Genomic DNA, 27,755 nt, shown 5'->3' with positions numbered 1-27,755 from the left:
CGAGATGGTTGGACAGTGTTCTCGAAGCTACCAGCATGAGTTTGACCAAACTGTGGGAGGCAGTGGAAGACAGGAGTGCCTGGCATGCTCTGGTCTATGGGGTCACGAAGAGTCGGACATGACTAAACGACTAAACAACAACAACAACAACAACAACAACAAAGCCCTTGAATTCAGTGGATTCAAATGTGCTTAAGTGAGCTCTGGATTGTGTCACTTCTGCATCCTAGACCTCATGGGACAGAATTGTGAGTTTCCAGGAAATCCCTGTTTAGATTTTGAAACTGAAAACCAATTACATTTTGCCTTCTCAGAGACGTGCTTATTAACATTCTGTGTGTGCTCTTGTTGGTCACATCCACACTACACATTTACAGAACATGGCTTCCCCCAAATAATCCTGGGAACTGTAGTTTGTTAAGGTGCTGAGAATTGTAACTCTGTTAGGAATAACTACAGTTCACAGGACTTTGCGGGGGGGGGGGGAGTTGTGTACTTTAAACATAGGTGCGGAAATTGCAAATATTGTAAACAATAGTGGCTTTTCTAAAAAGAGTCATAAAGGAAAAACTTGGGAGAGCCCAAAGGAGAGGGAATATTTGCATCATTTATAGACCATTACCCCTTCCAGTTAAGCTATCTTGCTAGGTTTAGCTTGCAAATTGTGTCTTAATCTAACACAGTTACCATACTATCAAAGTGCATGTTAGTACATATACAATATAACATGCATTGTGATCATATAGTTATACATGAACATGCATTGTGTCTATAACACTGCAATGGTATTTCACATGGTGCACATGGTATTTCAAGTAATAAAGATAATATAAACAGTGTATTTAGTTTATGGGAAATATTTCCTCGGCTGCCTTTTCTTTTAACACTATATAATTGCAAGTTGGTTCTTTTCCCAAATCCTGTCTAGTGCTGGTAACTAACAATCTGCACAAAGCCAAATATGATGGAAATATTTTTTAAAAAAACAAAAATAATTACAATTTCTAAAAAAAGGTCCTCCCTGCAGATGTTACATGTACAGAAATGTTACATATGAGTTTCTAATGCGACCCAAAACCTTTGATGCATCACTTTAATCTGGTTTTCAGTTACAAAAGATACATTTTCAAAAGTTGTCATTTCCTGTAGAATAAAATTGTGGTTAAAATGTCTCAAACAAGTTCTTTTCTGTTTATATTTGATTCTTGTGTGGAGTACAAATGCATTGCAAGCTACTGGAGTGTTAACCATTCTTTAAGAGCAGCTGTCTCTTTCAAATCCCACAGCACTGTAGACTTATTTTTTACATTCCCCTTAGCATCAAATCTGCCTTTATTTCATATAACATCTCAACAATTTTCAGAACATTTCAGAACTGATGGCAGGGTATGAAACACACTGGAGGGTCCTTGTTATCCAGAACAAGGTGCAACTGGCACACCAGCTAACATTTCACTTCTGACCATGCCCACTATCTGACCATCTTCTAGGAGCACTCCCAAACCATCAACTTTGTTTTTCAGGGTGACCTCATTTAAGGCAGGCAGATCCAGAATCTAGCAGGTTGCTCAGCCTCCCACCAGAAGCAACTCCATCTTATCTGTATTGTGTTCTAGGGCTTGCCCACAGTGAAGCAAAACAAAGCACTTGCTTGTAACTTTTGTGTTACCTTATCTTTGCCTCTTTCAGTGCAGGGTTTTCAATCCTCTGAAAGTTCAAAATGGCAAGGATAAAAAACAACAACTTGCGTTTAAAGGGGAGGGAAAGTCCAGGATCCCACTGGGATGGGGAGGATGTCACATGGGTGCCCCTACATTAATAGAGAGACAGGAAGGTGCAAATCCATGTTTTGCTCCAAGGTGGACAAGTCCTCAGTTCACCCTTATCCAATCTCTTTCTGACTTCAAACAGGTAAGTGCATTATCAAATTATTTGTTGAGGTGCTTTAGAGGGGGAGAGTGCATTTCATTTGTTCATAGATGTCCAGTGGTGTTTGTTGAGCACTATGAAATTATTTTTGTAGTCTATTAGCAGGGTTGGATCGCGACCAAACAGGGCCTTCCCCCCAATTGTTCAACTCATAATAATATCTTTTTAGTGTTTGTAGCCAATTTCATTATTTTGACGAACAATTTTTATGCATGATATACCCCTGTCATGTAAGACAACAATAATTTGAATGGACCCAATTCATGCATACACTGTTGAACAGGCACTGGTGTTCTAAATTTTTGCAGTGAATGCAAAAAACAACAACAAACCACCAACCCAAAACACCCACATGACTATTAACTATGTTTACCACACACATCAATGCCGCCATCTTTACAAGTGCAGATGAATTCCTTGCATATTTGTAGCTGATTTAAGTTTATCAGAACTTGAACCATCCTGTGTGTTTCCTTCTGCATCCTTATATTATATGCTCAGCCTATAATGTAATTGAACAAAATTATTACATAGGTATCCTACCAGCCTCCATCGGTTTGTGCTCTAAAAGGCAACTCAGACTGCAGCCCTGTCTAAAGTTACTTTTAGTAAATATATATTCCTACAAAAGTGACTGAATTTTCTGTCTCATGGAAAGAATGGCATGAAACAGTCTTACCAAGGTATTTCATCAGATTCAAAACATAATAAATGATATGAAACTTAGGTCAAAACCATTCAAGGCAGACTGGAAAGGTAGCGAACCAATAAATTTTAATCATACATTTCTATGATGGTACTAAAAACAAATCTCATGCAAGATTCCCTCATTGCATTAAAAACAAACATTGATTTACAAGCCTTTTCTCTCTCTTTCCTGAAACTTGTATAGATATCCACATTATATATGGGTTTCCTTGCTGACAATACGAGCCAAGCATCTGGAAATGTATGATGTAGCTCCATAAAACAATGTACTTTTAAGTGCAATCATATTTCTCCTATCATGCACTTTGGTGACATTTAGTCATGCAATCATAGTATCTTTATGTACTGATCTTTCTGGATTTGCATATAAAACACTTTAACCTGCAACTAAGAACACCTACTTCCACATAATGTGTCAAAAGCCAGGGCAAAGAGGTGTGTCTTCAGCATTCAAGGTGCCAGACACACCTGTGTGGAGACAGTTCCACAACTTAGGCACTTCCACAGAGAATGCCCTCTTCTGGACCACCACCTGGAAACCTCTGAGGGCAGAGGAGCTACTAAGAGAGTCCCATCAGCCAATCTTAGCACTTAAGAGGTTCTGAAGGGAATCACAGAAGTTGGAAAGGACCGCGAGGGTCATCTCGCCCAACTCCCTGCAATGCAAGAATCTCAACTAAATCTGTCAGATATTTGTGGGATTCAAACACTAATGTGACCACCTTGAACTGGGCATGGAAATGAACCAACAAACCATGCAGCTGTTTTAAAACAGGGGTTCTAACAGAGATCTAACAGAACTCCAGCCAAAGATCTGGCTGTTGCATTTTAAACCAACTGAAGCTTCTTCATCATTTTCAAGGGTAATCCAAGCCTGGAAGCTACCAGAGCATGGAGTACAGTGGCCAAATCCAAAAGAGGTTGTAGTTGGTCAATCAGCTGCAGCTGAAAGAAGGCATTCCTAGTCATCGAGGATGCCTGAGCCTCCAGCAGCAGTGTTGGATTCAGGAGCACCCCTAAACTGCAATCCTGCTTGTTCCAGGGGAGTGTAACTGTATCCAGGGCAGGTCAGTTCCCCACCTCCCAGACGTGAGAACTCAGGACACATGAAACTTCTGCCTTTTCAGGATTATCATCGTTTTAACTGGAGATACCAGAGATATCCTGAGAGATATAACTGGAGATATCCTGGTACTTTCTTCATGCAAAAACGTGTGCTTCAACGTTAAGGTATGTCAAGTTTTTGATGCAATGGGAATCTAACATTATTGAGGGAGAAATACTAGTAGATGACATTGCATTGCATGGCAGCTCAGGACTGCAGGAAAGAAGAATGGACAAGAGCAGGTCAAATTCACATGCAGAGTGGATTGTGCAATTTTTCCTTATATAAAGTGCAGCACTCACTGACCATGGGAATGAAGTTTATTGAACTGAGCAGATTCGGTTCCAGAATCATGCCTGGCACTTGCAGCAGCAACAAGGGGGCAAGGAGGTGCAGTTAGTATTTATCCACAAGGAGCAACAAGTCTCGGCTGCAGGCAAATGTAAGAGAGCCAATCTGTCTTTTGATCTAGCTTCTCTGTCTCACTAGCAGCCAATCACACGGCTGCATGCTCCAAAGGTAGCTGCCATGGTAACCATGTAAACAGTTTCTTGTTGAAGCAGCAGCTGTTGGGAGAAACAGGCGCTGCAGTGAATGTTTCTTTTTGGGGCTCAGATTTTAAACTGATATCCCAGTGGCCCAGGCACTGAGCTGGTCCTATTTTTTCAGAGCTCCCTACCCCAAGCCCTTCCCCACATTATCCTCTTCCATAGTGGTAACTGTCGTTGCTGCTTATTCTAGTGTTTTGTCCCACCAGAAGGCAGATACAACGCTCAACCATGTCCAACACTACCGCAGGCAACCTGATCAACAAGGGCAAGAAACAGAGCTTCATCATCAATAAGTAAGTACCAAAGGGTTACCACATCAAGTAGCAATGTCTAGGGAGAAAATGGGTTTGGGTTCACAGGAAAAGTACCAATAAATGTTAGTCATTTTGTGATGACATAACAGCTAAGCCTTTCTGATCCTTCCCACATAACTAGGCAGTGTTAGAAACTGGGATAGAAAAGCTAGGAGCCAAATAGCTTCTGGGACCTGGGTTGTGGGTGCCAAAAACAGAATGTCTGGTTGCCAATGGGGGGGGGGCAACATTTTTTACTTATTTTGATAAGTGCATGAACTCACATGCAATTCACATTAGTGACACATGGTTAATATCGTATTTTTAGCAGAAATTCTGAATACGTTTAATTTGGTGTTTACAATAAAAATATTGGTACCATACTTCGGTTTTCAAAACAATCTTTATGATTAAACTCCTTGAGTGTCAGCCAGGTGCAAAAAATGGCACCCAGACTTTTTGAGGTGCTCGCAAATGGAGACTTTTTAGGTGCAAAATACGACTGGCGCCCTGCTAATTTCGAACCCTGTACCTAGGGTATTTATGCAGCACAAAAAAGAAGAAATGTAGCATATATAAAGGTAAAGGTAAAGGGACCCTTGGCCATTAGGTCCAGTCGTGGCCGACTCTGGGGTTGTGGCGCTCATCTCGCTTTATTGGCCGAGGGAGCTTCGGGGTCATGTGGCCAGCATGACGAAGCCGCTTCTGGCGAACCAGAGCAACGCACGGAAATGCCATTTACCTTCCATTTACCATTTACTGGATTCACAAGTTATGATAGTATTGTGATAGTTAAAGGCTTGATCGGTTAGGCAGTCCTTCTGCAAGGATATCCATGGAAGGTGATAAACTCACACTTAAACTGAGTGTGTAAGACTACACAATCCCTGAGATTGAATCTTTTAATATTCTGTGGCAATTACTGAAAAGGATGAGAGCATTTACTGCAAAATGTTTTGTGAATTGTGAAATAAAATAAAATCTGCTAACAAAAATTGACAGAATGGTTCCATTTTGAAGCTACTGCTCTGGCACATAATCTCACTTCTTTTTTTTTATTAAACCAGGACCTCAAAAGAGCAGAGCACAGTGAAGAAGTTAGCATCGTCCTCAGCTTCTGGTAGGAAAATGAGCTTCACCAGCACCATGCTTGCTAGCAGAGTTGGATCACTGGCTCGCAGGAGCATACTGATTTCTTCAGAGGGAAAGTCTTTTGAAAGGGGCTCCATAGCAAGTTGCAAACCTCCTATCCAGGTAATGGCATAACATAACAAAAGTAACACAGCTACATTTGATAAATAAATGGGCGATGCTGGCGATGCCAGGCGTTTGCTGCACAACCTTTGTGTGTTAAGATCAATCTTATAATGAAAGCTAGCTATTTTCTGAGTAGAGACTTGTGAAAAAATGTGAAGGATACTGTTGATACTGTTTCCAGTAATAAACCATCAAGCAAAGTGTTTCGCTATATAATATAAGAGTAATTATGTCTACATATTGTGCTTTGCAGTTGATCATATGGACCATGGGTTGTAACCAGCTACCCAAGAGAGTAGGCTTACTGAAACCAATGGACATGACTTATCTCCATTTAGTTCAACGGCTCTACTCTTGAGTATGACTTATTTCGAGACAACCCTATGTTTCCAGGCCACTGACATGTTGTCTGTGTACTGGTCTGCTATCCGAGTACTTAGTCTCCCATATGCCACTGAAGCATGCTTTTTCTCCATGACGCATCATGACTCTGAGCTAAAGAGCTCATTACACATATCAGTTGAGTACATAGATGTGTTTGCATGAAAGTGTGATGGCATGAAGACTCTTCACAGTCCCACATACTCAGTCCATTATCAAATAATATGCAGTCAATCCTATTCAAGTTTCTTTTTTGCCCACCCCCCATTAAAAAAATGCCAATAGGCTGGAAAGACTACTTGCAAAAATACCACTACAATTCAAATTACAAGAAAGCAACAATATACTCTATCAACACATCACGTTTTAAATTTCCATATTAAAAAACAACACCATCCCCTTCTGACTATATGCAAAGATCTGGTGGAATGAAATTGCCTTAATCCGCTTTATGAAAATCATCGAGGAGAGTCTGCTGCAGACATCCAGGAGAAGTTGGTTCCAGGAAAAGAGTGTCAGAGGCTCCTGAATACCTGGATGTCATATTACATTCCACCAGACTTAGTCTCATACAAATGCGCATAGGAGGGAGCTTTAGGTTGCAATACCATAGCCATTTACCTGGACTAATTAACTCTGTGACACTTAATTCTGAACAGAAAAGTATAAGATGAGATGTTAGGCTGGAGTTTTGTGCACACTTACCTGGGAGAAAATCCAGCTGAGCTCAATGCGAGTTTCTTTTGAATAGACATGCAAAATGATTTGTTCTGTTAGTTTCAATAAATTAGCTTCAAATCTATTGGTTTTAGCTGTGATGAGAACAAAAACCGGCTCATATTTTTTTTGTCTTGTAACTTTCTTGTATCCACAGGTTTTTGATGACCTAGGAAAAGATGTGACTCCCCGTCCACTCTACCAACCTGAGCCAAGTGTTGCCGGACCCACCCCTGGGCCCATGCACAGACCAAGCAAAATCTTATCAACCCAAGATTTTGCTGGGGCAGTGCCAACAGAATTCTTGTCATCCCTCTCTCTGCAACAAGCGTCTGGGACAAGTATTAGCTTAGCAGGCCCATTCTCCAGGTATGACACGGCATCCCAACCTGTTTGGGCTCCAACAGCAATACATAATATTCAGAAGTGGGTAGAAAAGGGATTTGGTGTTCTCTTACTGCCTTTTTTGTTGCAAATTTAGTTGTATTGGCTGGGAAAAGGGCAAAGGTCTTTATAGGCCTGTCTAATGCACCTGTGGGCTGTTTCTCCGATTCCAGTTGTATGAGCAGAAGTTGTGGATGTTAACAGGCTGCAAATTCTGAAGCCAACACCAGCAGCTTTGCAATAATGTGGGATGGATTGTTCTTGCCACAGGGGCTTTGCGCCATGAACTTTTGCACAAAAGGGCGTCTCCTTTAAAAGGATGACTAGTCAGATTTAGATATGATTATGAAAACTACAGTTCAAGCAGGATCCATCCATTTTTCTGTTTCATTATCATGCAGTTCAAGGATGATTGATTGAGTGTATCACCCTCCTTCTCCTAACATATCAAGCTTCTCTTATGGCAGGCCTGTTCATTCAGCAGTTCCAGAATTAACTTCTTCTTAACCAGGAATCATAGGCATGTCAAGTAAACTGGCAGTTATTCGTGGAGTCATAAGGATGAGACAGTGCTCATTCCTAATCAGTGTCCAATCAGTTCCACGGCTGTCACATTTTCCTTCGGTACAGGCATGTCTTGTTTTATTGCTTCTTACAAGGACATGGGTGCAGCTGCAGGCAGCCCAGACCCTTCATGGGGAAGGAAACTCCACTGCTGCCCCTGCCCTTTTTCTGGCACTGGGAATGGAGCTGGCTAGGGCTGGAGCCGGGTTTTCCCCCTGCAGCTGAGGGAGCTGGCTTAATAGGCTACTGGATAGTGTAAACGCAACTTTTATATGCACTGCAAAACAAAACAAAAGAAGTGTGGCTCGCTTTATTGCGGTGGTCTGGAATCGAATCCACAATATCTCCGAGTTATGCCTGTATTCATAGAGCATCCTGAGTCACATACACAAAGACCATCCTGAGTTATTTCCCTCTTGTGCTGGAGACACTAGTTCCATTCATTCTTTCACACACACACACCAGTTTCAAGTCTGTCATTAGCCCAGAGAGGGAAGTTCCTATTGTCCCTAACAGATGCTTCCTTCCTGGGACAAATAGCTGAGGCTGGTATAGGGTATCATCGGGGCTCATGTACAGGTGGAACGATTAAGCTTCCCCTCTGTTCATCATGTTCCCAGCCCTTTTCACAGGGCCCCTGCAGTGGATATTTATTTTTTAAGCAGTGCATGTACTTAAATTCAGAGGTAGTACCATATGCTTTTTCTATGTCTGATGGAGCTCAAACACTTCTGCAGCCTAGTGGTTCTTCAGCTGAAATAAATACTCTGTGCCAACTAAACTGCTGTGGGATTTTATTGGTTGGCACCTCATATTCCTGTTATAAGTGCTTTGGCATTCTTTGTTATTTTACTTCCACTACTAACTTCCTCTTTCCCCCTACAAACTACAGAACTTACGGTAGTAGCAGTATTACAAAGTCTACTACTTCTACTGAATCACTGGCAGAAGAAATTATAGAACCTGGAACCAGACATGAAGCGCTTGCTAGTTTTATAGGTAGAGTAAACTTATACAAATGCAATACACTGGAATTTTCTCATGTGGTATCACATTTAGGATGTCACGTGGCATTCCAAGATGCTCAAAGTCAGTAAATATTCAGGGCCAACCACATGTTACGGGGATGCATGGCTGCTACTGACCCACACCTCTTCTGCTTTTGTCCCTAGTAACATCTGGTAAAAGAAACACTTGATATATTGCCATTGCTTTTACTGTTCTCTGTCCCTGCTTCATTTCATTGGCTACTGCTTGCAGAGGGCAGGAGAATAGATGTGGTGGTGTCACATTTCACTGAACAAAATTTACTGAAAGCATGGGAAAATGGGCATGGGCAACACCTGTGCAACCTTTGCACCATGTAGGTAGGCTCTACTGGGCCAACACGCTGTATCTTATAGTAGTGTATCTTATAGTAAAGACAACCCTTGTAATATGATTTCTTAATTATTTAGCACAAGACATTACAAACCCATCAACTGCCCCAGAAAGAAAACGGGACATCCTGTTTTTCTTGTGAGAGGACAGCGGCCCCAATGGCCAGTGATTACGGGCTGCACTTTTGGGGGGCATGGCACCCCAATACAGACATTTTGGGGCACAGCACATGATTGCTGCCCTGAAAAAACCCGCTTTTTGTGGGGGGTGATCTCACACAGGTCACACGACTCCCAGGAGAGTGCGGTCATGAAAAGATGGCATCCTGGTTTGGGGATGCTTTGTATCGGAAGGTTTGACATTATTTAATTAATTCACATGGTTTTCTAATTTGGCAGATGTTCAGGTCAGGCGAGAGGCAGTGCCAGAGCCACTGACAAAGCGAGACCTGGAAAAGCGTGTGGATATTTTCCTTACGGAGACAGAAACAATTTGGTTATTTGACATGCCAACTGTCATGCTGTCGACAGAGTCTGAGGAAGCCGACTCTGTGAGGTAGGCACAATTTCTATGTAATGGGGCCCATCTATTGGGCCATGCAGCATTAGCTTTCCAATGAAAGTTACAGTGCAATCCTAACCATACCTAAAGGTAAAGGTAAAGGGACCCCTCACCATTAGGTCCAGTCGTGGCTGACTCTGGGCTTGCAGCGCTCATCTCGCTTTATTGGCCGAGGGAGCCGGTGTACAGCCAGCATGACTAAGCCGCTTCTGGTGAACAGAGCAGCACACAGAAATGCCGTTTACCTTCCCGCTGGAGCGGTACCTATTTATCTACTTGCACTTTGACGTGCTTTCGAACTGCTAGGTTGGCAGGAGCAGGGACCGAGCAACGGGAGCTCACCCCGTTGCAGGGATTCGAACCGCCAACCTTCTGATCGGCAAGTCCTAGGCTCTGTGGTTTAACTCACAGTGCCGGTTTGGGGAAGCTCACTCCCAGGGCCTAATGTGGCCCTTTAAGCTTTCCTACCTGGCTCCCCGGACTCTTCCTAGTTTAACAAAAAATCCAAGCACTAGAACTTCTGAGACTAGAGAGGTTCTACCCCTTTCCTTTGGCAGCAATCCTAAACACGGTCCGCCCAACTATGAACAAATTCGTATTCACAAATCTGTTCATCACATTTACTTGGAAGTAAGCTATAACTATTAAAATCCTTGGTCATATTAACCTGCAGGGAAACAGCAGAAGGTCAAGGTTAGAGCTTGGATTACACTGTTAACACAACTTTAATTTTCTGTGTCAGGAGGAGGCAATTCACATAACCTTTCTAAAGGCTACATAACAGCATTGCAGCATTTCAACAATCTGGTCAATAATCTTATCTTCCTCTGAAGAATCTTGCAATCTATTGTAATGCCATTTAAGCACACTGTTCTACAACTACTGGTAAAAACCACACAAGTGCATGCTTATTTCTAAGAAAATTTATGTCCCTGAAGGGAAAACAAAACAAGGAGGAGTTGGAGTACACACAAATGTTGTTGCTGTTGTTGTTAATATACATATGTATGTCTTTTGTTTTTCAAAGAAAAAAGAACGTAGCTTATATGGAACTCTGTAAAAACAGAGCTGGCAATGACCGATATGTCAACAGAATGATGCAAACTATAGGTGGTGCACCAAAGACTAAGGAAATGCAATGTGACAAAATTATCATGGATGACAAAGGTAAATTACAGTTTGGAAATGTTTTTGGAGCTCACTGAAAGAGGCATGGAGAAAGACCTGTAGACAAAACCAAAGCTTCTTTTATGTGGGAGCAAAGTCCAAGCATCATCTTTTCCATACTGTCATGTAGGTAAATAAGAATGTATGTGGCTCTCGGCCCAAACTTTTTTTCACGTAAGCATCCATTCAGCAGGAAACATTCACATGGAACACCAAGATTTTGCTGCAGAACCCAAAGGAAAAATTAAGAAAACACTGTATTTCTAAAAGTCACTCCATCTATCTACTTGCAACATCTTCTCATAAAATATCTGGATATCACTATGGGCATAAGATTGCCACATTCCACCAGGGATAGAGCTTCTGCTTCTTTAAGATATCTAAAGAGGACCGTCAACAGGCGGTACTTTTCCTATCAGTCTAAAATGGTGGTTGGGCAACCTATATATAGTACTGCTGTCCCCATAGCATTTAAAGAAACAGGGGTCCTTTACCAGATGAAATAGGCTTGGTGTTTTCATGTGGATTTCCCCCTCATTGCCCCATAAAAAGTGAGCGAACATAAAAATGGCAGATGATAGGGAGATGTACCTGTCCAGGCCTCAAAACTGATATAGCTTTCACTGGGAGAATGATGATCCGGCAGCGCTAGTAACTCATACTCTAGAAGCACTTTAAGTGTGGAAGGGTATATGCAGGTGTAGATCCCTCTAGGGGACTATATTGTGTTAAAATTTGAGAAGACCCTTTAGAAAGTTGGCAAACGCCTCTGGTCCCATTGTTTCAAATCTCCCAGAAAAATATGCAGCTGCAAATGCGAGACATTATGCACACCCAGAAAGGATTGTGCACCTTCCAACGACACTCACCCCAGCTGATTACAACGAGCTCATTCAATGACTCTTGCCATTTGCTACTCCCATTTAGTTGCAGTCGTTTGTAACATAAAGCCATGCACATGCAGAACAAGGAGCTATCTAACAATGTCCTTTGTCTTTAGAGATAATGGCCACTACCTGGGATTTGTATGATTCCTTTAATGCACTGGAAGCAGCTATCGCAGAAAAAAGTACCAGACCAGTAAGTGTGACCAGCAGTAAGTCAACTCTATACAGGGAACGCGACAGAGCCATGTCCGTAGCTTCTGTAGGGAGAGGTAAATTCATTATTTCTGCATCTTTGCTAGCCATGAAAGGTTTCAAATACTGTATTACGTATGTGCCATGATAATAAAAAAAGAAACAAATGATCGTATACATGCAATTACACAGGAGGTGCCTTTCTCCCTTGCAGCTAGGTTTGGACCCTAGAGATTATTGATGCTGATTTGGGGATGGCAAAGTATAGCAGGAAAAGGACAATTCTGCTTTTAACCTCAGTAACTTGATATGGAATCAAGTAACTTGCAGTTAATATTTCAGCCTTTTTGAGTGTTTACTGAGAAACAAAACACATTGTACCTGAAACAAAAAAGGAAATAGGAATGGCATTTTTAGACCCAGGAAAAGCATTTGACATTTGGGAATGCAATTATCTGTATCAAGTTTTAGAGGAGTTCAGTGTTAGTAATTGGTTTATGAACTGGATAAAATTCCTGCTGTTTAAAGTGAATTATTTGGGGGCATACAACAAATAGGTCTGTTAGTGCTGTTGCTGTTTGTTATGCTGATTAAACTCTTGGCAAAGTGCAACAAGAGCTGTTGAAAATACAAATTGAGTTAAAGTAGGATAAGTAATGTTTAAGTTTAATTTATATGCAGATGATGACTTCTATTTAAAATAAAGTTCTATTTATAAATGAGATCTTTTATGAGTCTAATTGAATTGCTTTAATATTTGGTCATTTATCCGACCATAAAGTAAACCTAGTCAAATGGGAATGGATGTGATGTAATATGGAAAAGGAAATTAAAACAAGATAGCATAAACAAGCTGGGTTAATTCTATTGAGAGAAATACCTATAAGAGATCCATATATTTGGAGTACTTCTCAGTTGGAAGAACTAGGACAATTTAGGCTGCAATCTGTCTCTTGAGTAGATGTGGGTGGGATCCCATAGGCAATCATGATTTGTTAAATATTCTTCAGTAATGACATTATGGGGAAGTATTTTTAAGTTTAACATTGTGAGATCATTTATATCCCCAAAATCTTGAATGTACAGTATCCCATTTCCTGTTAACTCTAATTTGAATCTAAGTAACCCCAATGACCTTTTGGTGGAACACACACACACACACAAGGATTGGGGTTGAGCATACCACCCTTCATCAAATATTCCAGATTAGTTCACAAAATTCAAAGCAAAATACAATTGCATAGTAGTCAATATAAAACAGTAGTAAAAAAGCAGCTGAATACCGCTTTTAATACATGTTTGCTGTCCGTTTTTAACTCTAGATAACAGGAGACCTAAAAGCACTCTGGGTAATACTGAAAGCAAATTATGAAGTTTCTTTTCCCACAATTCCTTCTGGGGGGAAATTAGATTATGCTATTAAATGACATCTGTCTCTTTCTTTCCTCAGAAAGCACTACAAGTTCCATCATTGACTTGGAAAGTGTAATTCTCTCCCGGATTCACGAAGAGATAGAAGACCACTCAGAAGCTATACTGAAATCTGAAAAATTTAATCAAGATTTGTTTTATATGGAGAGGGTCCTAATGGAGAATATTTTCCAGCCCAAACTTGCAGCTTATCGGCAGCTTCCTGTCCTCCTAGGTATATTTTTCTTCAGACATTTTAATCTTGGCCTGAGAAACTTCCTTGCAAAAGTAACTGCAAGTATTTTTTAGTTTAAATGAGACTGTTGCGACTTTCTCTAACTCAGGTAATGAATGGTTTTTATCTTGGAACCACCCTTATTACCAACAGACTTTATTGAAATGGAAATGGATTTTCCATTGCTCCTGGAAACAAACTGTGTGATTTGTATAAAAACAAGCTTTTAAAACACTATTTAGCAGGCCCGGCCCACCCATGAGGCGAGGTGAAGCAGCTGCCTTGAGCAGCAGAAACGCCTGAGGCAGCGTCACTGTGGGCATCCCACATGCCCCACTCACTCTGCATCATTGCCGCCCTGTGAGGGAGGCTATGCTAGGCAGGTAGTTCGGACACCAAAGTTGTGAAACTGCCCATATTTAGAGTATTATTATTATTTTGCTTGTTTTTTTATCAGGGCTGGCAGCTTTGGGGGGGGGGCTAGTATTTAGCTGCAAAATTTAGAACTGAAATGTTGCAGTTAAAGCGAGGGGGAGGCTGCTTTTCTGGATTTTGGCATGTTTATGTTCCTTTACAGGTTCTGTGAATGGCATTATACATTTGTATCTTGCTTTTCTGCCCCAGGAGCTCAAAGTTGTGCACCTCATTCTCCCCTCCCTGCTTTAATCTTTGCAACAGCCCTGTGAGGTAGGCTAGGCTAAGTTAATATAGTTCTTTCCAACAGATTGTGGTGGCAGGGGTTGGGGGGGAAATGCAGCGCCCCCAATCCACAAGCGGTGAGCAGGGATAAAGAAATCTTGCTGGCCTCTGTGCTTCCTCCTCATAATTTTCTTTCTAAGGAGCTACCATTCTATCAGGTTGTCCCTTCTCCGCCTGAGACTGCAGCTGGGAAACTTGAGCTTATCTGGTTTAGCAAGACTTGCTTCTCCTTTCTTTGAAACCACAGGAGGTGGTGACTTGGAGGAGCTTGGAAGGCACACAGTGCCCCCTCCGGGCACAAATGAACCCTGCCACTTAGTCCTTTAAAGTTCTTCCTTCCTTGACTCTGCAGTGAGGGAGGGAAACAGCACTGACCTGGATCTTAAAACAAGGGAGCACAAGTGAAGCCTCCTGGAAGCCACCTCGCTTCCCCAAAAGACCCTCTATAGAGAATCAGGGGACCCTTCTGAACAATGTGGCCCCAGGCCCTCTAGCGAAATGTAGGTGGGGATGAGAAACTTTATTTCCTCAAGTTTACCAACCATGATCCAAGCCAGTGTTATTTCCTCCATTCCAGGCACCAGGCCGAATTACACAGTATCCCTTAGCAACCAGGTTACTGCAGTTATGCACTCCGCCCTCCCATGGACACGCTCCATTGTTGGTTGGGGCGGGAAACCAGAAGATCAGGACAGTCACAGCAATACTCAAAATCTTTGATTCCAATTCTGTGTTTGTCCTTAAAGATAGGTAAAGGTAAAGGGACCCCTAACCGTTAGGTCCAGTCGTAGACGACTCTGGGGTTGCGGCGCTCATCTTGCTCTATAGGCCGAGGGAGCCTGCGTTTGTCCGCAGACAGCTTCCGGGCCATGTGGCCAGCATAACTAAGCCATTTGTGGCGAACCAGAGCAGCGCATGGAAACACTGTTTACCTTCCTGCTGGAGCAGTACTTATTTATCTACTTGCACTTTGACGTGCTTTCAAACTGCTAGGTGGGCAGGAGCTGGGACCGAGCCACGGGAGCTTACCCCATTGCGGGGATTTGAACCACCGACCTTCTGATCGGCAAGCCCTTGGCTCTGTGGTTTAGACCACAGCACCACCCGCGTCCTTTGTCCTTAAAGACAGCCGGTGAGAACCTTAATTGTGCAGTTCTGAAAGTCAACCCTTTTCAAAGAACAGAAATCTGCATATCGATTTACACATATATTTGTCGATTCCAGCCAAAGCACATACATTTCAACTACACTATTTTTTAATTTATTTTTAAAATCCAATAGACTAGTAAGTCATGGATCATTTTGGGCTGGAATCCTAAAACCAATCACAAAGTGCTAAATTCCATTGGGGCAAAATTTTGGACCACACGTATTTAAGTAGCAACAAAATGGTAATTTTGCAGACTATAGGGTGCAGGAAATTACTCAGAAGCACCTACCATCTGATCACAACCATGTCTTGTGGAAATTCAGTCTCCTCTGGTTACAGTCACAGATCAGTCAGTCAGAGTGTGATGCTAAATGGCACTCAAAGAGCCAGCATACTAAGGAAAGTTCTGTCCTAAGCATTCTAGCTTTATGAGGGGAGGCAAATTTGGCTTTGATCATGCTAAGGGAGGAAAGAAATAAGCCTTCATTCCCTCCACACCACTGGTGGGGGCAAGCTTGGAGGCTTCTCCTCCTCCCACACACCTGTGGGCTCATCACCAGTGAAATCATAAGAGGGGCACCAGGATTTTCATACATCCCTGCTGGCACAGACAGAACTCTTCCTCCTACATACATTTCTTAGCAAACATAGAGGGCAACAAAACAGGTAGTGGCGTTCATATCAGGAGGAACAGAGAACGTCCCATTATGTGGAGCAGGCATTGTGGCAGATACAGAGCTGCTGGTTTAACCTGATTATTGGCCTGTTCTAGTATAGCTATTTCTATTTGGGGATGGAAGGACAGCAACGTTTTCTGTGTTTACATGTGTTCCTAGAGCCGACTGTCAAATCTGAACATAGCCTTTCTATATTTGACGAGGAATCCATAAAGGAGGAGGAGGAGGAGGAAGAGGAGGAAGCGCTCTCAGTTAGGTCATCACTTCTGTTAGACTTTAGTTCAGTACGAGAGGAAATCCTACCACCTTATATAGAAGGCTTGTGGACCTATGCATGTGACTTGATGAGAGGAAACAATGTGAGCTGCCTAGCTTGGAACAAAGTGAATCCTGTAAGTGACCTCTAAACACTTGGGGAAAATGCGAAAAATTGTTCTTTGCACTGTCAAAATTAAGTATCACTTTAGGAGTAGAATTTCTAAGCTTGTCAAAGCTACATTTGCAAAGAGACTCTATTATTATTATTATTATTATTATTATTATTATTATTATTATTATTATTATTATTATTATTATATTAATATTACTGAAATTAATATACCACAGAAGAAAAGGCTGGCTTGTGTTTAGCCTGTCCCTCAAGATCATCTCCTGTGTTTCTCTGTCATGCATTTATTGGGAATGCTTGCCCACATTTGGCGAGTGACCAGTCTTTTGTTTGTTTGAAAGATGGGCTTTTCATTTTTCTCACAAAAGGTAGCCTATTTGCAAACATGCTGTTGGCCAGACCTTCCTGATCACAGCAGTTTAAACTGTTCTGTGGTAGCTTCATGACATCACAGCAGCTTAACTAATCACTGCCAGTTTTCAGCAGCATCAAATCCTTTAGCACTTAACAATATACGTACACTTGGACAGCAATAATGATAGCGGCAATAGATAGGTGAATGGAAGAAGGAGCCAGCTGTTAAAGGTCGCAGCAGGGGGCAGAAACACTGACCGGATCCTATGAGCTGTGAACAGTCTTGCTACTGACGCTGCTCTGGATCCATAATGAGCAGCTTTTCACTCCAAATTAAATAGAGCCTCAAAGGCCATACACATAGCCATCTCAATGGTTGCTGTGGCTTGGTAGTGTAATCATGTGTTGTTGGTTTTTAGGATCTACTGGCTGTTGGTTATGGACAGTTTCGTTTTAAAGAGCAGAAGAAGAAAGGCTTGGCTTGCTGCTGGTCACTGAAGAACCCAACGGTAACACAATACTTGGGCTGTTCCTCTTGATTTTGGTCAATTTGATATTATTTACTGATAAGATACAACGGTGATGTAGCAACCAAGTTCTTTTTTACCCTTCCTTAGGCCCATGAGGCCTTCAGATTTGCTTCCCCGTTAAGACCACAAATAGCTCATTTATACCCTATCCTTATCTTAAGATATAAAGCAATCTTATAATCTAACCACCCAGTCCTAAGCTTACTTGTATGTAAGATCCCCTGAGTTGACTTCCTCCCACATACAGTATGCATAAGCATCACTAAGCCATATTATAAATGCTATAGTAAAGAAAACATGCCAACCTTGAACCATATATTACAAAAAAGTAATCAGAAATGTAAAATCTCCATTTCTACCTGCTGATTACAACAGATGGATAAAGTTCCATTTTGTTTTATTTTAATTTATGTTATTTAACAGGAATTATATATCATTTAATCATCAAAACCTATAAGCAGTTTACTTAAAATGCATTTTTGTGGCATTCTTCCCTTCCTTTTCTGTAACAAATAATGTAAGGTAGCTTTAGTGTTCAATAACTGAATTTCAGATTTTTTTTTAAAAATCATATTTATTAAAGTTTCCAAAAGATATAAAAATACAAAGAAAAAGAAAAGATAGGATACACTTAAAACCTTACTTTCAACACCAACTTTCTGGGACTCCCCCCTCCCCCTCCCAGCTGTATTCCCCTTTCATTAATTTGGTTCTACAAGCTCTCGCTCCCAATTTAAAACTTAATTTGTCTTTACAGAAATAGAAAAAAAAGATTTTTCCCCAAGATCCACCCCAGTTTCCTTCCACGAATTCCCTTTTTTTTTAAACACGTCCAATCAAAATAAAATGATATACAAGAGTTATATAAAGATATAAAAGATAAAAGATATAAAAAGATTCAAAAGATAGTTGCACAGCCTTTGGATCCCAAATCTCCCCCCCCCCTTCCCGGTTTGGATTCCCCATGTCCATCAGTCTGTATGTTGTCAGCCTGGAGGTCTCAAATCCATGGCCAGATTTCTCCCCAGCTCCACCTTGCCGGTTTTCTTTTAATTTATTTATTTTAATGCTATTTAACTTCAAACGTCCAATCTAAAAAAGGCCTTTAATTTCCTTGATCTTTACCGCTCCTCCCATTTTTCTTTCCATGTCGTAGTCAGTCCTTTGTTCTTTTTATTCCTCACTTTCTCAGGATTCTTGTCCTGTTCAGCTGCGAAAACGTTCTAATTCAGAAATCTGGTATCTCTACAGAGGTTTGTTGTTCAGGAACAAAAACTTACGTCCAGTCCCTTCCTTTCTTCAATAGAAAATTCTATTGTCTCCTTTAATATAAACACCTCTGTAGACAAAATACTATTTCAGTTTTGCAGCTTTCCCAGAAGATAACAAGTCCTGTACGAATCCAAGGGTATTTTTCCACTTACAACCGTTCTTGTAATGTCCCGAAACCCCTCTAGGGGGATTGTAATAACTTTGTTTCCTCTAATCCAAAAGTCAAATTGTTGTTCCTTATTTTCGACAGTTTATATCCAAATTGTGGCAAATTGTAACAAAATTTACCAGCAAAGTCCTCATAACAAAGTCCTCTTTATATTCTCCAACTTTGACAGCTACTTTGACAGCTGTCAAAGTCTCCGTCTCTCTTCACCAGGCTCTGCGAATCGCCCCGGTTCCCAGGGGGGGTTGCATTTTCCTTCTCACCTTCCACTCTTCTCCTCCAGCACAGTTCTTATAATTTCCCATCGTGGAATTAATGATTTTTATCAAAAATATGCTTCTCTTTCGACCGTGGTTACCCAGTCCTTGTTTTAGAATGTTTACAGTAGGGGGGGGGACGGACTTCCTTTTTGGATCACCCCCGCTCGTGCCGAATCCGAAAAAAAAATCCTTTTTTTTCTCCTTTTGAGCCCGGTTTCCCAATTACTCACGGGTTGTTGTTAGTAGTCCGAATTTTCAATGGAAGAAGTCAGCGCTCTCCGTTGAATGGCATGCGGCTTCGCTCGGCAGGGAAAGCAGAAGACTCACAGCACCACGCCACTCCCCGGCACCCGATCCGAAGCCTTTAAAAAGGCTCCTTCACGAGTCGGGAGGGCGCTAACGGTGCCAGCCGAGTCACCCATGTCCACGGGCTCCGTGCCCGTGGTTTTTAAGGGTCCCCGCGTCGCCGGCGCGGTAGGACCCAGCCCCTGCCGAGCAGACTCCCTCCGGAGCTCGGAGGGAGTCCGCCATTCGGCGATGGCGCCAACCCGGAAGTCCTGAATTACAGAATTTTAAAGTATCTTATTTCTTATCAGTTGCTAGCAATTATGGGATGAATTCAGTGTCCCACTCTTCTTATTGTTCTGTCAGCAGAAGCATTTCCACTTGCCAGATGAACTGACAACCTTCCTCTGCAAACTGTTCTGAGGGTACTCCCAACTCTCCAGAGTGGATTAGGGGGAGACAGCAGGGCTCATGGGGTCAGGAGAGGGCAGAAAGCCCCATTGTGCTGGCTTCTGCTAGTGCACTGGGTTAGTTGAATCCAGTCCAATATTTTTTCTTTTTTAAACAAAATTCTAATCTACATGCGAAGAAGATACACTCAGCAACATTGAAGGTGTTTCAGAAATGCACCTTAAAAGGAAGCAAAATTTAATCACAGCCAATCAGACCCTCCCTCCTGAATTTTAAATAATTTCTGGGGTCCCTGATTGTTTATAAAGTGTGAATGCACTCTTAGTTAATACAGATTTGATTTTTCCAGTGGCCAGAGCGTGTCTATCAATCTCATCATGGAGTAACTGCATTGGATTTCTCTCTAGCCAATCCAAACCTCTTAGCAGTTGGATTGTACAATGGGACAATTGCAGTCTACAATGTCCAGACCCATCATACAACTTCAGTTTTAGATACCAGGTAAGTCTTGTGGAGGCACCTCCACACATTGTTCATTACATTACAAAGCATATCGTTTGGATCTAAACACACACACATCTCCAAATCCCACCTCTGTTTGGCTTTGACTATTCTGAAAAACTGGAGGATTAATTGGTTGTACTGTATTACACTCTCCCCACCTCTATGGCGAGTTTCAGGCATATTTTCATTACCTGCATGTGTTGCTTCCTATATGTACTTGCATTCCCACCTCCAACTCCTGCAATCAGACATACTTGGAAGTCCAGAGAGGCCTAGTTCACTTCCAACTTTTGAGGCGCCTAGCCAGAATATTAAAAGGCGCACAAATAAAACAAACATAATAAGGCACACAAATAAGAGTGACACCCTTGTCCCACCCCTCTGATTGACCCTGCCTGCAATACCACTTTTCCCTTTTATTACTGTGTTGAGTTTAATTGTATGCATCCCAAAGCTGAGTTTGGTATTAATCTCTTGTTTCAGCGAATCTTACGATAAACACTTGGGCCCTGTGTGGCAGCTGAGGTGGGTTGAGCAGGACAGGGGAATAACAGGAGAAGACAAAGGGGAGATACTAGTCTCCATATCAGCAGACGGCAGAGTGACTAAGTGGTTTGTTCGGAAAGGATTAAGCTGCAATGGTAAGCGTTGTCACCTTACTCCAAACATTCTGGAATTACTTAAATGGGGTGTGTGTGTGTGGGTTCCCCTAACCTTTCTTATGTTCTTGTCTTTTTAATATTATTGCCAGATACTTTGGCTGCTACATGTTGAAAGGTGGGATAAAATAATAACAATTCAGTAAGTAATTAAGTTAGGGAATAATAAAGACACTCCAGGTTATACAGCACAGAGAATTACACATAAGGGCTGTGATGCCATTGAGTGCACAAAGAACTAGGGCTATTTGCACACAGCCCTCTTTAAAAAAAGTTGAAATCCCATTGGCCAGCTGCTTGGTAGGGAAAGAGGTGAATAATTCCAGTTTACTGCCTCCCCTTCCAAACAACTGATTGGCAAGATTTGGGCCTCTTTTGAAAAGGCCTATATGTACAGTTCCAGTTGCTGGATTTGGAAAGGTAAGCAGGAAGCATCTGTTTGCGGGTTCACCTTCTGATTAGTGATACATGTACAGAAATCTGTTTCCATGTTCACACAGGCCGTGCTGTGGATGCGAGGGGTTCACTGGTTTACTATAGGGGTTTACTATAGGTAATCAGAGATGAAATAAATAAAGCTGTTTCTTATACTAGCTCCAATAGTCGACAAGGAGAGTTTGTAATGGCCATGTGTTGTGTAGAATAGAAACAGTCCCTATAGCCCTCATAGTGAAACAGGAGGTCTCAACATCTATATGCATTTGTTTCTCAACTTAGATCTGATGAAACTCAAGCGAACAGCAAGTGACAAGAAAAAGGGAGGGGCAGAAAAGAAAAGTGAAGCACTTATATCTAGACAAGCTCCAGGATTATCCTTTGATTTCCATCCAAAGGTATCCTAATCTTTTATGATGTTTTCTGAATGTTTTGTCCACAGAGGTCAAAGTAATAATTTAGCTGAAGACAATGGATAGCAAGGAATGGAGGTCCGCTTGTTCCTCCTACTCATTGGTTGTTTCTGAACAAGTTTTATAGTTTAGCATGTTAGATTGACATAAAGAGCAGAGAATCTCTATTTTGGACATCTTTCCAAAGACTGCAGAGATTTTATAACCCATCCAACGCTAAAAAATGTAGTAGTAGCCTCTCCTAGTATTTCCAGGGAACTAGCTGGAGGGCTCCCATCAAACTAAATGAGGATTGTAGCTCTGAGCTGGTAGAATCAGCCACACTTTTGACAAGGCTGGGTGCAGCGCCACTCTCTATCAAAACCCAATTCTGCTTAATGGTCAAGAAATGGCTAAACTGGAGGTGGCATCACAATGTCATATTTCCCCTCTGCATACACTGTCTTCCGAACATGTGACACATGCAACTCTTTCATGCCTTATTATGTATTGTTGGATATTGTTTGTTGGATGTCTGCTCTGTTCCTGGACACGTGGTTAGTTGGGACTTCTGGCTCAAGCCTTTGAGAATCCCATTACACTGGACTCTACTTTACCAGGAAAGAAGAGAAGCAAGCCTGACAATTTGCTGCAGTGAAGATTCTAAAGAATATGCCCAATCTGGATAAAGTCAAAGCCATTTACAGTAATTTGGTTTTATTTCAGGACACTAATATATACTTGGTTGGAACTGAGGAAGGTTTTATTCACAAATGCTCTTGTTCTTACAATGAGCAGTACTTGGAGACCTACAGGGGACACAAAGTGAGTAAACATAAATAAAATTGGGTTGAATAAGTAGATGCACAGATACTCACACACCGTCTTTAGTACCCTTTACACCAGTGATGGGGAACCTGTGGCCCTCCACATGTGGCTGGACTACAACCCCCATAATTCCTGACCAATGGCCATACTGGCTGGGGCTGATGGGAGTTGTACTCCAGCTATTCATACCTGGAGGGCCACACAGGCTCCTAGCCCTACTTCACATATTCTTCTGACAGGATTCTTCAGGTACCAATCAAATTCTCTGTGTTGGGGAAATCAATGACTCATGAACCACATACTTTAATAATACTTTCTTGAATACTGCATAGTTTAGAAATCAAGGTTTCTCAACCAGACTAGGCCAGATGACTCTGGACCAACCATTTAAAATCAGTTATCCTCTAGGTCATTATACAAACTGGAATGCCAGGTTGTTGACTATAAACTGAGCAGGTCCTGCCCTGATGCAAGATAAGGCAGCCACCTCAAGCAGCTGCTTGTGGGTGACAAGTGATAATGCACTTAGAAGTTCTCTGCCCCGCTGAAATGAACAGGAGGAACCTTGGCTTCAAGTGGCAGCCAAGACTCACAGATACAGAAGTGTCTTTCAAAGCCATGCTACCCATACCACTGGTAGGGGACTGAGGCCTGGTCCCTAACATCACATCTGACATTGGTAGCCTGGAACCATCAGTGCCCCAAAGGCAGCACCTCCTGAGCCTAGTGCCTCTGAAATATTGAGCCCCACAATACCAGATGCCCCTTATTGCCATCAGTGGTCAGGAAGTCAAACAGAGGCAACTGCTTGGCTCCAGGCTTATAGGCTACCCCTTTAAGGCTTTTCTCCTCTCAAGAAAGGGTTGGAATCTGGGAGAAGGTCAGGGCTGAAAAGGAGATAAAGGGCCTTGGATGGAACTGAAAGTCCCTTGGAGAAAGCTGCTATTCAAGTGATCTGTCCAAGGTGCTGCAAGCCTGCTATATCTGACCCTCCTTATCCTCCCCCAGACCTGCTTCCACACATCCTGCCTCACACTCTGTGTAGGTGAAGTTGACAGCTGCTCTAGATTTCTAGAATTCTGACCACCATACCAGATTGTCTCCCCTGAAACCCTTTTTTCTCTCAAGCAGCCCAGTCTGTTGCATTCCTGACCATATTTGGGTTCCTAAAGACAAGAGGAAGAGCACAGTAATAATAATAATAATAATAATAATAATAATAATAATAATAATAATAATAATAAATTTTATTTATATCCCGCCCTCCCCAGCCGGGCTCAGGGCGGCTAACAACAATCAAATAATCAGTCAAATAATCACACAATCTAAAAATATTTCATTATAAAAATTAATTAAATCAAATTGATGGCAACCAATTAAGCAAAATTCTTTTCAGGTTGCCAGAGGAGGGAGTCAGGCTGCGCCCTGACCAAAGGCCTGGCGGAACAACTCTGTCTTGCAGGCCCTGCGGAAAGATGTCAGGTCCCGCAGGGCCCTAGTCTCTTGTGACAGAGTATTCCACCAGTTTGGAGCTGCAGCCGAGAAGGCCCTGGCTCTAGCTGAGGCCAGCCTAACCTCTCTGAGACCTGGGACCTTGAGGATGTTATTATTTGCAGACCGTAGGTTTCTCTGTGGGGCATACCAGGAGAGGCGGTCCCGTAGGTACGAGGGTCCTAGGCCGTATAGGGCTTTAAAGGTTAAAACCAGCACCTTAAACCTGATCCTGTACTCCATCGGGAGCCAGTGCAGCTGGTATAGTACCGGATGAATGTGCTCTCGCAGCGAAGACCCCATAAGGAGTCTCCCCGCAGCATTCTGCACCCGCTGGAGTTTCTGGGTCAGTCTCAAGGGCAGCCCCACGTAGAGCGAGTTACAATAATCCAGTCTGGAGGTGACCGTCGCATGGATCACAGTGGCTAGGTCAGGACGAGAGAGATAAGGGGCCAACTGCTTAGCTTGGCGGAGATGAAAAAATGCCGCCTTTGTTATAGCTGTAATCTGCGCCTCCATAGAGAGGGAGGTATCGAAGATTACACCCAAACTCTTAACGGACTGTGCTGGCACTAATTGCACCCCCACAAGAGATGGGAGTTGCCCCCTCGATCCCATATCGTCCCGCCCCAGCCAGAGGACCTCTGTCTTCGAGGGATTTAACTTCAACCGGCTCCCACGTAACCATCCAGCCACAGCTTCCAGACATCTGGTCAGTGTGTCTGGGGCCGAGTCAGGATGGCCATCCATCAACAGATAGAGTTGGGTGTCATCAGCATACTGCTGGCAACCCAGCCCAAAACTCCGGACAAGCTGGGTGAGGGGGCGCATAAAGATGTTAAAAAGCATCGGGGAGAGAATTGCACCCTGAGGCACTCCACACACCAAGGAGTGGCGTGATGACAATTCCCCCCCAAGCGCCACCCTCTGTCCCCGACCAGAGAGAAACGAGCGCAGCCATTGAAGGACTGTGCCCTAGATCCCCACGTCGGCAAGGCGGGTAGTACAACTCCCATTGTTAGGGCAGCAATCCGATGGCATTGTGTCCCTCATTAATAGCAGGATGGGTTGCCCTTTGAACTAGTGTCTCGGGACACCTCTGTGAACTTCCTTGACAGATATGAACTCAAAATGCTATTGTATAAATTTAAACATGTAGAAACCAAAGGAGGAAGCTTACATACACGTGAGGCACCGAGCAGAGCCAGGGCTCCCTTCAGTTTTCAAGAACCCTCTAGCAGGGCCTAACTGCCATTCTGCTTGTCTTTTCAGCTAGCACAGCTACTGTGGTACAAACTGTAAAAGAGGCTTCAGCTATGCATGGGTCTCCCCTGAGTGTATGAATTCAGCATCTCCTTTGGATTCAGGCCAATATGCTTAACCTAGCTAAAGCTGTGCCATCCACCACATACTGCTTAGAGAAGTTCAGTGTCTCCCAAAATCTTGTTGGGCTTCAGTGCTGTGGTGCAGCATGCTTCTGCGCTAATCTTTGGATATGTGTGTGTGTGTGTGTGTGTGTGTGTGTGTGTAAAATTTAGCAATTATTCTTTCTCTCTTTATTTCAAGGGCCCGGTGTACAAGATAGCATGGAATCCATTCAGTACAGAAGTGTTTCTAAGTTGTTCTGCAGACTGGAGTATTATATTGTGGCGCGAGGATTCAGTCCGTCCTGTTTTGACTTTCAGTTCCACTACCAATGTTATTTATGACATAGTGTGGTCTCCCAATTCAGCATATGTGTTTGCAGCAGCGAACGAAACCAGGGTGGAAATCTGGGATCTTAGCGTCAGCACGTAAGAATCAGCCATTTTCTTAAAAGCAATTTATACATCTATCCATCTAAAAAGGTACTGTATCCAGTTACTCTTGAAAAAAGTAAACACAGAGTATCATACATGGAATGCATTACAAAATATGACCTCTTCTGCCATTGTATATATTTCCTATTTACTAAGCAGCTATGTATCATTGGGAGAAACACTTGCACCCGATTACTTAAAACCCAACTGGAAGGAGCTCCATGGATATTGTTTCCCCCCCAGAGCTCAACGTTTCTTTCCAGGGGCCTAATCAGAGACCACAGCTAACTGGAATGGAGCAATGGTACAGGGCAGAACCAATGCTGCAGGTTCAAACAGCGATCTAAGGTTATACATTATGTAGCTTCCTAACTGTAATGGTGTTATATACATCAGCATTACTAGCAGGAATAATTAAGGTAGTGTAGTGGAGGAAAATAACTTGTGAGGCAAACAGGCAAGCAAGCAAGCAAACAGCAAACAATAGTAGTAGTTGTGGTAGTAACATATCTCACAATGGGATGTCCCACAGAGCTCTGCAGCCATCAGTTTTATACTGTATGCCATTGTTTTGCATGTAGCCTGGATCCCCTGATTGTGCATCCTGCCACTGGAACTGTGAAATTCACGGCTGTGCTTTTTGCCAAAAACGCAGATTGCCTTCTAATTGGCGACAGTGAAGGATCAGTCACCGTGTACGCACTAAGAAATATGATCCCTTCAGACAGAAAGAAGGTACGTTCTGCAGCATTAAAAGCTGAAGTAGCCTACCCCAACCAGGGGCCCTTCTAACACCTGAGCCCCACTGCTGATTCACATGTGTGTAGTGCGTTAATCAGTGTCCCTATGCTAATCAGCTGGACTATGCTCTGTTTAGGTAGGCTTGCCATATGTCAGGAAAATTCCTGACATGTCCTGGTTTTTGGGTGTAAAAATGGAGTTGGGGGGGAATTCGAGGTCACTCCCAATTTTGGTGGGAACAACCTTGTGGGCGTCAGGAATTTTACTTTTTGAAATACAGCGACCCTAGTTTAGGTGCTGCGACTATGCCACAGCGTTCTACTACAAATGCCTCACTATACATATTCAAGTTATGAGCGCTGGGAATGGTATGGCAATAGGGTGGGACCATCCACGAATGAGGTTGGAACATAGCTTGGCAAATGGCGGCGTTTTTGCCTAATAAGTCAAAGGCACGCTAGCAAAGCAGCCTGCAGAAGGAGTAGCCATTCATGAAAGGCACTGCTGGTTAAACTTATGTTCAGCGGCATTCATGTGCAGAAGGCGGCGTAAGTGGCTTATTTTATTCCTCAGCGGACCAGTAACATTTTTATAAACCACACAAGCCCAGCTTTATGATGTAGATGCAACTTTGGTAATGGTGAAAATTGTTTGCAAATTAGGAGACCACGCGGGTTTAGGGAGTATATACATTCTAATTCTAATAATATAAGGTTTTAGTTATAATAAGGCTTTTTCCATCCAGAACTCGTTAGATTGACTACACTCAGAAAAGACCTAATGCAAACTCTTCCTACTTTTTTACCACTTTGCTTTCGAATTATCAGGTTTGTTAACGTATATATCTACCTCTTTTTTGTCTTTTTCAGGTGGATGCTTTGCATGATATGATTGGCTCTGTTCTAACCAGTCCAGTGTAGATATTTTCCAGCAATATTCCATGAAAAAAGGACGCAATATTTAATGCCTAGCAGTTAATTATGCAACAACCAA

At 42.5% G+C, this 27,755-nt stretch overlaps 1 protein-coding gene across 4 annotated transcripts; it reads left to right on the top strand.

Moving 5' to 3' along the window:
• Nucleotides 1-154: 154 nt before the first annotated feature.
• On the top strand, nucleotides 155-27,755 carry DNAI4 (dynein axonemal intermediate chain 4). 4 transcript variants are annotated; one of them, XM_081193734.1, is made up of 18 exons: nucleotides 155-1,911; nucleotides 4,500-4,586; nucleotides 5,654-5,840; nucleotides 7,099-7,310; nucleotides 8,782-8,888; nucleotides 9,668-9,824; nucleotides 10,858-10,997; nucleotides 11,998-12,153; nucleotides 13,527-13,721; nucleotides 16,407-16,639; nucleotides 17,409-17,498; nucleotides 20,263-20,414; nucleotides 20,901-21,058; nucleotides 21,794-21,909; nucleotides 22,630-22,728; nucleotides 25,789-26,015; nucleotides 26,603-26,756; nucleotides 27,632-27,755. In XM_081193734.1, exons 2-18 carry the CDS (start codon nucleotides 4,522-4,524, stop codon nucleotides 27,680-27,682), a joined length of 2,499 nt encoding a protein of 832 aa, XP_081049860.1. In that variant the 5' UTR covers nucleotides 155-1,911; nucleotides 4,500-4,521; the 3' UTR covers nucleotides 27,683-27,755. The 4 variants fall into 4 exon arrangements, 3 of the variants coding, with proteins under 3 accessions (XP_081049860.1, XP_081049859.1, XP_081049861.1); XM_081193733.1 differs by lacking the exon at nucleotides 155-1,911 and adding an exon at nucleotides 1,950-3,867; XM_081193735.1 differs by lacking the exon at nucleotides 155-1,911 and adding an exon at nucleotides 4,045-4,184.

The sequence above is a fragment of the Podarcis bocagei genome (genome assembly GCF_964188305.1).
Source record: "Podarcis bocagei genome assembly, chromosome: 5".
NCBI lineage: Eukaryota > Metazoa > Chordata > Lepidosauria > Squamata > Lacertidae > Podarcis > Podarcis bocagei.
Note: the sequence above shows the minus strand (reverse complement) of the source record. Positions and strands in the feature narration are given on the sequence as shown.

Excerpts from the sequence above, each read along its gene's own strand:
- DNAI4 (XM_081193734.1), top strand. The coding sequence starts at position 4,522 with ATGTCCAACACTACCGCAGGCAACCTGATCAACAAGGGCAAGAAACAG. Across the intron at positions 5,841-7,098 it reads GTTGCAAACCTCCTATCCAG|GTTTTTGATGACCTAGGAAA; the intron begins GTAATGGCATAA and ends TTGTATCCACAG. Across the intron at positions 17,499-20,262 it reads GGTCACTGAAGAACCCAACG|TGGCCAGAGCGTGTCTATCA; the intron begins GTAACACAATAC and ends TGATTTTTCCAG.